Below are 11,638 nucleotides of genomic sequence, written 5' to 3'. Positions count from 1 at the left end.
TAGTACGCATCATCAGCAGCTGTTCAGGACGGTGGTAGCGAGGACATTTCACTGATTGCTACATTTATCAGTCGGTAGCTAAATCGGACCAAGTTTAAATTCCCCCTGAGTTAACACAGCAAATCGTGCTGCAAAATTGATGAAACCACAGTACTGTAGGTACCAGGTGGTACCTATTTATTAGCCCTTTTCCTTTTAACCGGAGTTTTTTTGCGGCGATTTACAAAGAATGTGGCACGTTCGGCTCGCCCAACGCCTTATGCTACATCGAAGCTGCAGACCGAAGCATCCAACTGCTCTCTCTACCTGCCCCATGTCGACTCTCATACCGGCCCCGCGCGCCGCCGTCTGCGTCATCGGCAATGAAGTCCTCACCGGAAAGGTCCACTGAACGTATCAGTTTTATTCGATCAAAATTGTTGCTGTTTGTACTAAGGTTTTACATCTTTCTCCACCAATTTCTATCTGCAGACGCTGGATACCAATTCGCACTGGATCTCCAAATTCATGTTCCGTCGGGGCATCGATCTGAAGCGCGTCGTGGTGATCCCCGATGAGGAGGAGACCATCGTGTCCACTGTGCAGGATTTATCGCAGATGGTGGGCCCCAGTGGCTACGTGTTCACGACAGGGGGCATCGGACCCACCCATGATGACATCACCTACGAGAGTGTGGTATGCCAGCTTTGCTTGAGATGAAAGTGGGGTTTGCTGTGTACCTTTTCCTGATTGTCATCGCTGTTTTTTTTTTCTGTAGGCAAAAGCGTTTGGGCTTGGCGTTGAGTACCATCAAGATACATTGAAAGGGCTGGAAGATGCTATGGCGAACCGTGGAGGAGAGATGACAGAGGGACGCAAGCGAATGGCGTTGCTTCCGGCTGGTTGCAAGACGTTGACGACAGACTTCTGGACGCCTATTGCTGTTGTCGAGAACGTGTATATTTTGCCTGGTATCCCGTCGATGGTGCGCTCGATGCTCACGTCAAACGAAGAACACTTCGTTGGTGTACCAATCTTCCGTGCGATCGTAAGTGAATCCACTAAATCCTTACAAACCTCACCAACCTGACGTTCTCCGCTGCTGCTAAAGGTCAAAACTTCGAGATTGGAAGGTGATATTGCGACTCAATTGACAGCAGTCCAGAACGCACATCCGAACATTGCGATCGGCAGCTACGTGAACCTGACGAAGGACGAGACAGGTGTACGAGACACGAGCTTCAACACTCGCCTCTCCATTGAAGGCCGCGACGAAGCTGAAGTCCAAGAAGTCAGCGACACAGTCGCGAAACTCTTCGACGGGGAATTCATGGCTACATCCGAAAACTAGAATCCTCGAATCTTTGTATAAGCCCCGAAAATAAGATGAAGATAAACCCGAAAACAACCCTTGTTATTTTGTTTGACACTGTTCTACCTTACGTTGACCACTTACGCCGAATTGAGCATCGAGTTGAGTACATGGTGCAGCAGTGTATACTGCGAATCACGGAACTCCGCAGGTACGCTGTTGAGACCTGTCTGCAACTCCTGAAGAACACTCGTCACAAATCCTGCGATCGTTTGATCACGCACGTCCATCACTAGGAGCGACTCACGCAGCCAGTTCAGCTTCGTCTCTAAGTCATCCACGAGGTCGGCACCCAGTTGCTGAACCAGACACAAGATCAGCATCTGCGAGAGCTTGGGCGGACGGCTGCTGAGAACAAGACGAGGGTCGCATTGCTGGCACGTGAACGCCACGAGGTTCACGTTCTGGGCACCGAGTGCAAACTTGAACGCCTCCTCCCAGTCATTTTGTGACAGACAGTCCAGTACAGTGTTCTTCTGAGCCTCCAGCTGAAGCTCCTCAGCCGACTGGGCAGTAGGGGCGATTGCGCCATCCACAGCTCCAGCATTAACAGCAGAGCTCAGTTGTTCCACCTGCTGGGACAAGCTTTCCACCACCTTCGTCAGCTGCTCCAGTTGACTTGCCACCTTCGCGTTGCTGGTGTTTTGGCCACTGCTTTCAAATGCGCTGCGTGTGCCCTGCACGAACGTGTCGTTGATCTGCTCGAACATCTTCTGCGTGGCAGCCTGGAACGACGGGATCAAAATGTCCTGGAAACACTCGCGGAACGACTCACGCACCGGCTGACGAACATCTTCCACGACACGCTGTACCATATCATCGACGCCGTTAGCCAGCTGATCAGGTAGCGTCGTTGCCAGAGAGTCATCCAGCTTCTGCTCCATCAACGGGATCAGTTTCTCGCTGATCACATGCTGGAATCCGTTCTGCACAGGCTTCATAAAGTTGTTCTCCATCGTGTGCAAGACAATGCGACCCATCGCAGGCACCAGCACGGACTGCAGCTGCTTCTGAATAGACTTCTCCACTTGAGTCGACACTTGCGCTGTCAGGTGGTTGCCCATAGTGCCCATAACTACTCGCATCTGTTCACGGAGCTCCTCATCGCGCTGCAGCTGTGCCGCCTCCATACGACGAAGCGAAGCTAGAAGTGTCTGCTGCTGCGTCTCGCTCGCTGTGTCATCAATAGACGGGTCGTACTGCACAGAAGATTCGTCCTGGAATGCACGAACGGAGGAAGACGGCGACGAGCGGTTGTAAAAGCGCAAGTTAGGCAGCATCCCATCGTCACCAGCTAGCGAAGACGCGGAAATCGAGACGGCATCGTCACTGGTGGCGAGATGCAGCGAGCGAGCGCCAGTGCTACGAGTGCTTCGAGTGCTCCGACCACCAGGCGACGACGGAGCCCGAGGTAGTCCATTGGGACCTGTGCGAAGAGGAGCATGTTGGTCAGTACTGCTGTTTTCTTCTTCGTCGTCGTCTTCAGGGGCCTGAGCATCAATTTCTGTCTCGGGAGCAGGAATTGCAGGCGCAGCACGTGGAGACTCGGCTGTGGTCTGGTATTCTCCTTCAGTCGTCACAGCACCGACAGTCTGTCCAACGTTCTCGCTAGCTTCCACTTCGTCCTCGATCGAGGCACGCGCTCCAGGGATGTAACATTCTTTGGCACCCACGTGATACCGCTGAATGGCTTGTGTCTGGAGACAGTAAAGCTGCATAGTGAAGTTCAGTCCACCCAGTGGTGAGGACACACCACTGCCGTCACGTGCTGGTTGGCTTTGACTCGTACGGTTCAGTAACCCCATGCTGAGCACTGGATAAGCTAGCGCGAAGTCGGTTACGTTGTCGAATCGACGTGGTGTGCGGGCGTCCGAGCTGGGAGCCAGGTGGAAGGCGTAGACCAACGGCTTACTGCGGTCAGCCACGAACAAAAACTGCGTCGTCGGGTCCAGTATCGTCTCGTGGATCAGCGACGAGTCTGTCAGGGTTTCATCACGCAGCGTCACTGTCTGGTAGCACACGGGAGGTGTATTCTCCGTCAGCGCCGCATTCCACAGCGATAGCTGGGTATTGGCTTCACCGCCGATCAAAAGTCCAGGCTGATTCAGGAAGTTGCCACCATAGAAGTGGAGACTGTTGACAGCTTCACCATTGAACGGCTCGAAGCGCTGGATAAACTCAGCTGGCTGACCAGGAAGTCGGTCCTGCACGCGATACACTTGCACGAAGCCATCACTGCCCGCCGTGACGACACACTCGCCGTTACCAAGCGAGAACGCCATGTCATTGATCTGACCAGACGTCTGGCCGCACACCACACTGATGTCGTACAAGTTGTCAGCGCCCGAGCCGTCAGCGTCCACCCCCGACAGGTCAGCAATCAGCACCACGCTGCCATTAGCAATAGCGATCTTGTTCGAGTCCGACGGATGCCACTTGACACGCTGCGCCTGTGTAGGCACCAATTTGATCAATTCGCGACTCATGGGATCATTCTGAATGGCCCAAATGGCGATATGGTGGTCCGTTCCGGAGCTTAGCAATAAATCCGACTTGCTACTGAAAAAAGCCAGCTCCGTGACTGCGTGATGCTCGTGCTTCCGAAGCAAAAGTCTGTCCACTGAGCTTTGGCTGATCACACGGATCAAGCCGTTCCTGATCGGGTACGAAATAAAGTGCTCGTTCACTGAGATCAAGTTGCCCAATTGAGAGATGCGTTCAGAGTTGTAGAGCGTGATCGGCATGACTTCCAGCGATCTGCTGTCACCGTTATCTCCACGTGGCTGGTACTCTATGTTCTCTCCACTGAGTCTAACGCCTGGAGGTGACGTGGGTGCGTCAGCAGCTCCGAATCCTGCGGTACCTGCACGTCTGGGGGATCCTGTTAGTGAGCTGGAGGCGGACCCGCCAGCTCCGTTACTGCGACTGCCGTCCATTGAGACAGTTGTGGCACTGCGTGGACCAGCAGGGTGTACCCCTCCACCGGTGGAAGAGAGACTAGGTACAGGTTGGAACTGGGAGAAGGCAGGAGGCAAAGGAGCCGATCTGGGAGGCGGGAAGGCTCCATGGACTGGCAGATTCGGCTGGAAGTGGGGTAAAAGCGAGTTCGGGGCGCTCATAGGAGGCATGGGACGCATATGGTTGATAGTCATAGGCATGGAGCTGGAGGACGAGGCCAGGAACTGCTGTAGGAACTGGTTCGGACTGCTCATTGGCTGAGAAGGAGGCGCAGGGAGCTGGTGCTGGTGCTGCAGCAATTGGTGCAACGGGTTGCTCTGCGTCACTTCGGGGGAGACCTGGTCGAGCAGCGAAAAGCGACCTGGGTCATAAACGCAGGTTAGTGGCACGATTTCCCTTCGCTACAGAAAACGATAGGCTGCACCTGCGCTGGGGTTGGGCGGCATGGGGGCGCTGCCTGGAGGTGGCGGCGCTAGACCGCTGCTGGCCGTGCTGCTGTTGCGGCTATGGCCGCTGTCGCTGCGCGCGCTCATGAGTTCGAGACGTCGAAGATGCAAGATGCGTTGTGGGCAGAACGCAGAGGGGGGATAAATATCTAGAGGGGACGACAGCTGGATTTGACCCACAAACTCTTAATGTCATCTCTCCCTTCGATTCTTTTTTATTATAGTACTTTTATTCCAGAATATTAGTTCATAAAGTACTACTTTATCCGACCTTCGGCACAACGCCCTATTGCCAAGGAGTGGTAACGTAGATGACCCATGCTGTTGCTGCACAGGAAGGTCAGGAATGCCGTGTAGATAGCATTAAATGAAACCAATGCTGCACAGAAACCTTTATACTTGGAGAACTTTAGTTTCTGGACTTTAGTTTTTGGACTAGCTCCAGAAACTAAAAAAAGCTCTCTACTATCCAATTTTTGGACTCTATGGCATTTGACCCTTTTTCTGGCAATTGCTCCCAAAACGATTTTAGTTCTATTCTATTAATATCTTTTTTGTATTAATCAGCTTTAAACCACTTAGCATTCTCCGATCCCCTCGCTACACTGCATCTCTCTCTGCTCGCACCATGGCCTCGACCGCCCCCCTCACAGCGCCATGTGCTGCTGTCTGCGTGATCGCCAATGAAGTTCTCACCGGAAAGGTTCGCGACGACTACTACGAGATCTTTCTGATCACCATGTGCTAACGTCTGTACCTTACCAGACGCTCGACACCAACTCCAACTTCATTGCGAAGCTCATGTTACGTCGAGGCGTCGATCTCAAGCGCGTAGTCGTGGTCCCCGACGAGGAGGACGCCATTATCAAGACTGTCCAGGAGCTGTCGGATTTCGTGGGTCCGAGTGGCTACGTCTTCACAACGGGAGGCATCGGACCCACACATGACGACATCACCTACGAAAGCATTGTACGTATGAAATGGCAGGTATTAATTGATACTTTATTGTTCTCATAATCTGGGCCATTCTAGGCGAAAGCGTTCGGTGTGGGTGTAGAGCTCCACGATGTAACTTTTGCTGCTTTGAAGAAGTTCGGATACCCCAACATTCAAGTTGATGACAGTGTCAAGCGTATGGCGATTTTACCCGTAGGTTGCAAGCTGCTGCCGTCGTCTGGCTGGACTCCAATTGCAGTTCTACACAATGTGTACATCCTACCTGGAATCCCGTCCATGGTCAAGGACATGCTGACTTGTAACGAAGAACACTTTGTCGGCGTGCCCATCCACCGGGTCATTGTACGTTTTGCTCGTATTTTTTATTATGATTTTGCGTAAGAGCTAAGACAAATATCCTTCTCCAGGTGAACACGCTGGAGTACGAAGGCACCATTGCATCCTCCCTCAAAAAGGTGCAGAATGAACACCCGGGCGTCATTCTGGGCAGCTACGTGAACCTGACAGAGGAAAAAACAGGGACGCGCGACACGAGCTTCAACACGCGTCTGACAGTGGAAGGTCGCGACGCAGAGGAAGTGAAGCAGGTTGGAGACAAGTTGATCGAGCTGTACAAGGGCACGAACGCAGACCCCACAGCGGCCGTTTAAGTCAACCAATTTTACGGCTTGCTGACTGTGCTTTCAACAGTCGTTATGAGCGCATATCGAGCCTTTGTTAGACCTTGTTAGCTCCAGCGTCCAGCGGTTGAAAGCGCCAGGAGCTGTTTCTAAGCCTCTTCACTTTAAATTGTCGAAGCTTGCGAATATCATATCATCAGGGCGTACTGTAACACTGCTCGCCTTTCTTGCAGCCTAGAGACGCTGTGCGATTCGTCGTGCGTAGCTCACACTTCAATCTGCGCCGTCCGGAACTCGATGCTCGCAAAGGTTTTGTTCGCGTTTATTGCGGCAATTACGACTGAGAACCCCGTGCATGCGTCGGCCGCATACGCTAACATGGTAACGACATACAGCCCGATGCACTCGTTGGCCTACCCACTACAGGAGGTGAGACCCTCAATGCGACCAAACTGGCAGCATCGGTCGACACTGACCTCGTTATGATTTCAAAGTACTTAATAATATTGCGAGTAGTAGGTGCGTGCGAGTGGGGAGTGTCTGTGACGAAGTACGCGGCAAGAACAACGTAAAGCTGCATTTGGGCGTATTCATGACCCGAAATCGACAACGTTGGCAGAATTATCCTGGTGCCGCAGAAGCAGTTCTCGTTGGCCACGAAAACCTGATGAACGGTGTGAAAGCGACAGACATTCTCAGCATCGTTTCCACGACCAAACTGCGCTTGAGTGCTCAAGGAACCGTCCGTGCAGGGAAGCACCGAGTACTTGAGCTCTGCTTATGCCAAAGAAACTGCTACCTTCAAGACTACCCTCGGCATCCTGGGTGCGACGACGGGATTTACCCATTCTTCGACCCAGCATACAATACCAGCACCTCAACAGCCATTTTGGACGGAGCATGGCTCAGAAATCCCCCTTCAAGCAAAATCAACTTTAACAAAGCTTTGGCTACTGTAGGTGGGTGCCTTCAACCGCAGCGAGTGCCACCTCGGTATCGCTTAGACTCTGGGTTTCCTTCTTCGATCGCCACCCGATGATAGCTCGATGGGTGTGGAGGTGGAGAAGTGTTGAGCAATCCTGTCGCAAGTTTCCCGATGCCGGCATCCAAACGACGACAAAGGCCAATTTGGGCCCCAAAGGTATTAATAAACGTGGACTGCATTTGCATAAAGCTGTCTATGAAGTGTGAGTCACTGAGACTGCAGTGCATTACCCGGTACAGTGAATCGTAAGGCCCTGGTCTAAGTAAACTTGTTCCGAGAATAGTAGAAGGGATTGGGTTGGATCAGAACGACTGGAGCGGAATTTACTGTGGCAGAGACAGCAAACTCGTTCCGACCTCCACAAGGTGTTCTGAGGACCCCACACAGAACGGTATAAACTCGGAACGCTCGCTCTGCTCTCAGCCAATCAAAAGGCAGAAATTTCAGAACGAGTTTCGTTTTTTTCTACTTAGACCAGGGCCTAATAATTTCAGAACGAGTTTCGGTTTTTTCTACTTAGACCAGGGCCTAATAAACGTTTGATCGTTTACATGTAAGCGAGAATATGTACATGTATTAATACAAGTTCATACATTATGTATCACGATTGCGTCTCCGTCGAGAATGTAAAGTCATTACAGCGTACATGTACTACATGTATAGTATGAGTAAACGCGAATTGCCGTTAAGACGAGTTAAGAAGAGTTTCTTTCAAGAACACTCTCCGCCGATTAAAGTTTGAAGACTCCACGTAGGTGTTTGGTAATAAACACCTACGTGGAGTCTGTCCAACAACCAATTTGGTTGCTGGACACAATGTCGGTACAGTACTGCACCCCGTTTTCGCGCACTTGGACCTTTGATAAACTGCCGGGTGTGATGATCCGAATCCAAATGAACTGAGGTTTATATGCTTAAATATGATTTACTTGCAAATCCTATATGGTCCACCCCCGCGAAAACGGGGTGCAGTACTGTACATGTGCACACCGTACAATTGCAAACGGACACCTCAAATCGCAAACACGGCAAAGCCCAGAGCTTCTACTGTACGAGTGTGATTTGTCCCAGCCTATCCCAAATCCCAAATTGGGATTCCCAATACAGACTGCAAGACTTTTGCGAAGCGGATACATGTATCGTATACAGTACATATGTACTTCCGCATAATCAGGTGAAAACGGTAGCATGTTGGCACGAGTCCATCGATCTTTCGGATAGGCCCCACATCCTCTACGAGTTGAGTTCTTCACTTCTCAACTGCCGACATCCAGTGCACACCAACTAAGTCAAAGACAATGGGAGTTTGGAAGACCGATCAACTCGCACCAGTGCGTGTCACCACCCCAGGAAGTGGCAACGACATCGCTTCTCGCCAACCAGTCACAGTTCTGGATGCATTCAAAGAGATTGTGTCTCGCCTACCGCATGGAAGAGCACTCAGCATCAAGAAGGATGGCGAGTGGGCCACCCACACCTGGAAACAGTACTACGAAATCTGTCAGCAGTTCGCGCGAGCCCTCATCCATGTCGGCGTGGAGCCTCACGAAGCGGTCAACGTGCTCGGACCCAACTGCCCGGAGTGGCTATTCACGAACATGGGCTCCATTATGGCTGGCGCGGTTATCGCCGGAGTCTACGTTACCAGTACCGCCGAAGCTTGTCAGTACATCTCCGCGCACTGCGACGCCAAGGTAGTGGTGGTGTCCGACAGAGCACAATTGGACAAGTATCTGTCCGTGGTGGAGCAGCTCCCCAAGTTGAAGGCTCTCGTTGTGTGGAACGAGACCGACGTACCCCGTGACATCAACTGTAGCGTCCCAATCTACTCATTCAGCGACTTCCTTCGTCTGAGTGAAAACGTGGAAGAGCGTTTGTTGGACCAAAGGATGGCAGCTCAGCTACCTGGTCACTGCTGCACGCTCATCTACACTTCCGGCACGACGGGCCCTCCGAAAGCTGTGATGATTTCCCACGACAACTTGACGTGGACTGTGGCAGCAGCTATGAACACTCTGCCAGCTCTGGGAGACGCTGAGCGAATCGTGAGTTTCCTACCACTTTCCCACGTTGCGGCTCAAATCTTGGACATCCACTTGCCACTGGCGATCGGATTTGAAGTCTACTTTGCAGGCCCAGACGCTCTACGCGGTGGTCTGCTTGGAACACTTCAAGAAGTCCGTCCCAACTTGTTCTTCGGAGTGCCTCGCGTGTGGGAGAAAATGATGGAATCTCTAAAGGAAAAGCTCGGTGGTGCACCGGAAGGACTCAAGAAGTCACTGTTGACATGGGCGATGAGTAAAGGCGCTAAAAACGCCGACCAATCGCAGTATGGAGCGACAGGCTTGAGCTTGACTTTCTGGGCTGCAGACTATCTGCTTTTGAGCAAAGTTCGTAGCGCTCTTGGACTGGATGAGTGCACCACCTTCTTGACTGGCGCTGCTCCAATTGCTCCAGACGTAATTCGCTACTTTAGCACTCTCAACATCCCTCTATACGAGCTGTTCGGACAGTCCGAGTGCACGGGGCCTCACTCCATCAACACACAAGAGAAATGGAAGATCGGCAGTGTCGGTCCCGAGATGGAAGGCACGAAGACTCGAATTGACTCGGACACTGGCGAGATCCAATACACGGGTCGTCACATTTTTATGGGGTACCTGAAGGACGAAGCGGCCACCAAGGCAACTCTCGACGACGATGGCTGGCTGTACTCGGGTGATGTTGGTGAGATCGACAAGGACGGGTTCTTGTCCATTACTGGACGTATCAAGGAGATCATCATTACGTCCGGAGGTGAAAATGTGCCTCCTGTTCTGATCGAAAACGCTCTCAAGGCGGAGCTCCCGGTGCTGGCAAACGTGATAGTTATCGGCGAAAAGCGCAAATTCCTAACTTTCCTTTGCTCACTGCGAGTGGAGCCTGACGCTACTGGAGCGCCCACCGACAAGCTGGACAAGACAGCTCTGGCTGTGGCCAAGGAGATCGGAAGCAGTGCGACTACCGTTCCGGAAGCGCAGGTGTGTGACAAGTTTCAGAAGCACATTGAAGAGGGCATGGCACGAGCCAACTCGAATGCCGCCTCTCGGGCTCAGCATCTTCAGAAGTTCTTCATCATCCCACGCGACTTCTCTCTCGACGGCAACGAGCTCACCCCCACGATGAAGGTGAAACGATCAGTGGTGGAGAAGAAGTACAGCGGGGAGATCGAGCAGATGTACGCGGTTGCTAGCTTGTAAAAAGATCGTGCGCAACATGAATACACCAGTGCATGCTGCTATTATTCTTGAATCGTCAAGTAGTCTGCATCTAAAGTTCAACCGCTCTTGACACAACCGTAAGACTTGAAAATAGCTTTCGCGATTGGCTGCGTTCGTTTATCGAGCTTGGTCAGTTTTCGAGCAGCCAACTCATTGGGGTTAGCGGCATCCAGAGTGTGTACGTGTCTGACATAGCATGTGGAACGTAGTCGAAGGTGGTGCCGTCTCCCGTGACGCTGCAGGAAAAGCGTATCCTCATGAAGATCATCACACGGGGAGAACCGGACGCGTGTGGCGTGGTGCATTGGGTGGAGCTCGTGGTGAGGTGGTGCCGGCGTCCAACCGAGTATCGCTCAAAGTGGCGGAGCAGGAGCGTCTAGTTCGTCTCGCTCGCTCCAACCGCACGTACAAGTACATGCTGCTGCCGGATTCTCTCTTCCGATACTGCTGGGACCTTCTTCTCGCTATCACGACTATCCTACTCATCTGGCGTGTACCCTACACGATTGCATTCGGAGATAGCGATCTCTGGTATTGGTTCGCTTTCAACAAGACTACCGATGCAATTTATCTGATAGATGTCATTTTAAACTTCCGGTACGGACGATGATGTTTTTCTTCTGGCTAAACTCAAAAAGTTGACGTTCAATTGCAGAACTGGATACGTAGAAGACACCGAGGTCATCATGGACAGCCATTTGGTCGCTAAGCACTACGTCAAAGTGGGTGCTTTAATCGGTTTAATGTAAAGTTTTATCAACGCGACTAAACTTGCTTTTAACAGTCCTGGTTTATCGTGGACGTCATCGGGTCGATCCCCGTCGAATATATCATCAGCTTCAACACTACCGGCATCTCCAGTGTTGAGCGGAAAGCTTTCAAGGCTTCTGTGAAATATATGAAAGTCCCGGTACGATCAGCAACCTGGTCAGTAGTTTTTTTCCCCTGTCAAACTAAATGTCTGTTGTCCACCCAGAAACTTTTCCGTGTCACTCGACTTATCAAATTCGTTCAGTAAGTCTTTTGCGGCTACTTTTTGTTTTTTTCCCAATTGCAACCTC

The 11,638-nt window shown here is 51.8% G+C and overlaps 5 protein-coding genes across 5 annotated transcripts; 4 read left to right on the top strand and 1 right to left on the bottom strand.

Annotated features, from left to right (window-relative positions):
* Nucleotides 1–204: 204 nt before the first annotated feature.
* Nucleotides 205–1,069, top strand: PITG_02003 (uncharacterized protein; the record flags this gene model as incomplete). The annotated part of the gene is made up of 3 exons (XM_002908542.1): nt 205–382; nt 472–675; nt 758–1,069. The coding sequence occupies 3 exons, from the start codon at nt 314–316 to the stop codon at nt 1,067–1,069; spliced, it is 585 nt and encodes a 194-aa protein (XP_002908588.1).
* A 362-nt stretch (nt 1,070–1,431) lies between these two features.
* On the bottom strand, nt 1,432–4,858 carry PITG_02002 (enhancer of mRNA-decapping protein, putative; the record flags this gene model as incomplete). Its single annotated transcript, XM_002908541.1, has 2 exons — nt 1,432–4,670; nt 4,734–4,858. 2 exons carry the CDS (start codon nt 4,840–4,842, stop codon nt 1,432–1,434), a joined length of 3,348 nt encoding a protein of 1,115 aa, XP_002908587.1.
* Nucleotides 4,859–5,383: 525 nt separating this feature from the next.
* Nucleotides 5,384–6,399, top strand: PITG_02001 (uncharacterized protein; the record flags this gene model as incomplete). Its single annotated transcript, XM_002908540.1, has 4 exons — nt 5,384–5,458; nt 5,521–5,724; nt 5,788–6,054; nt 6,120–6,399. The coding sequence occupies 4 exons, from the start codon at nt 5,384–5,386 to the stop codon at nt 6,360–6,362; spliced, it is 789 nt and encodes a 262-aa protein (XP_002908586.1).
* Nucleotides 6,400–8,615: 2,216 nt separating this feature from the next.
* Nucleotides 8,616–10,600, top strand: PITG_02000 (long-chain-fatty-acid-CoA ligase, putative; the record flags this gene model as incomplete). Its single annotated transcript, XM_002908539.1, has 2 exons — nt 8,616–9,076; nt 9,134–10,600. 2 exons carry the CDS (start codon nt 8,616–8,618, stop codon nt 10,554–10,556), a joined length of 1,884 nt encoding a protein of 627 aa, XP_002908585.1.
* A 392-nt stretch (nt 10,601–10,992) lies between these two features.
* Nucleotides 10,993–11,595, top strand: PITG_01999 (Voltage-gated Ion Channel (VIC) Superfamily; the record flags this gene model as incomplete). The annotated part of the gene is made up of 4 exons (XM_002908538.1): nt 10,993–11,174; nt 11,233–11,299; nt 11,362–11,487; nt 11,554–11,595. The coding sequence occupies 4 exons, from the start codon at nt 10,993–10,995 to the stop codon at nt 11,593–11,595; spliced, it is 417 nt and encodes a 138-aa protein (XP_002908584.1).
* Nucleotides 11,596–11,638: the final 43 nt, after the last annotated feature.

The sequence above is a fragment of the Phytophthora infestans genome, genomic scaffold, assembly GCF_000142945.1.
Source record: "Phytophthora infestans T30-4 supercont1.2 genomic scaffold, whole genome shotgun sequence".
NCBI lineage: Eukaryota > Oomycota > Peronosporomycetes > Peronosporales > Peronosporaceae > Phytophthora > Phytophthora infestans.
Note: the sequence above shows the minus strand (reverse complement) of the source record. Positions and strands in the feature narration are given on the sequence as shown.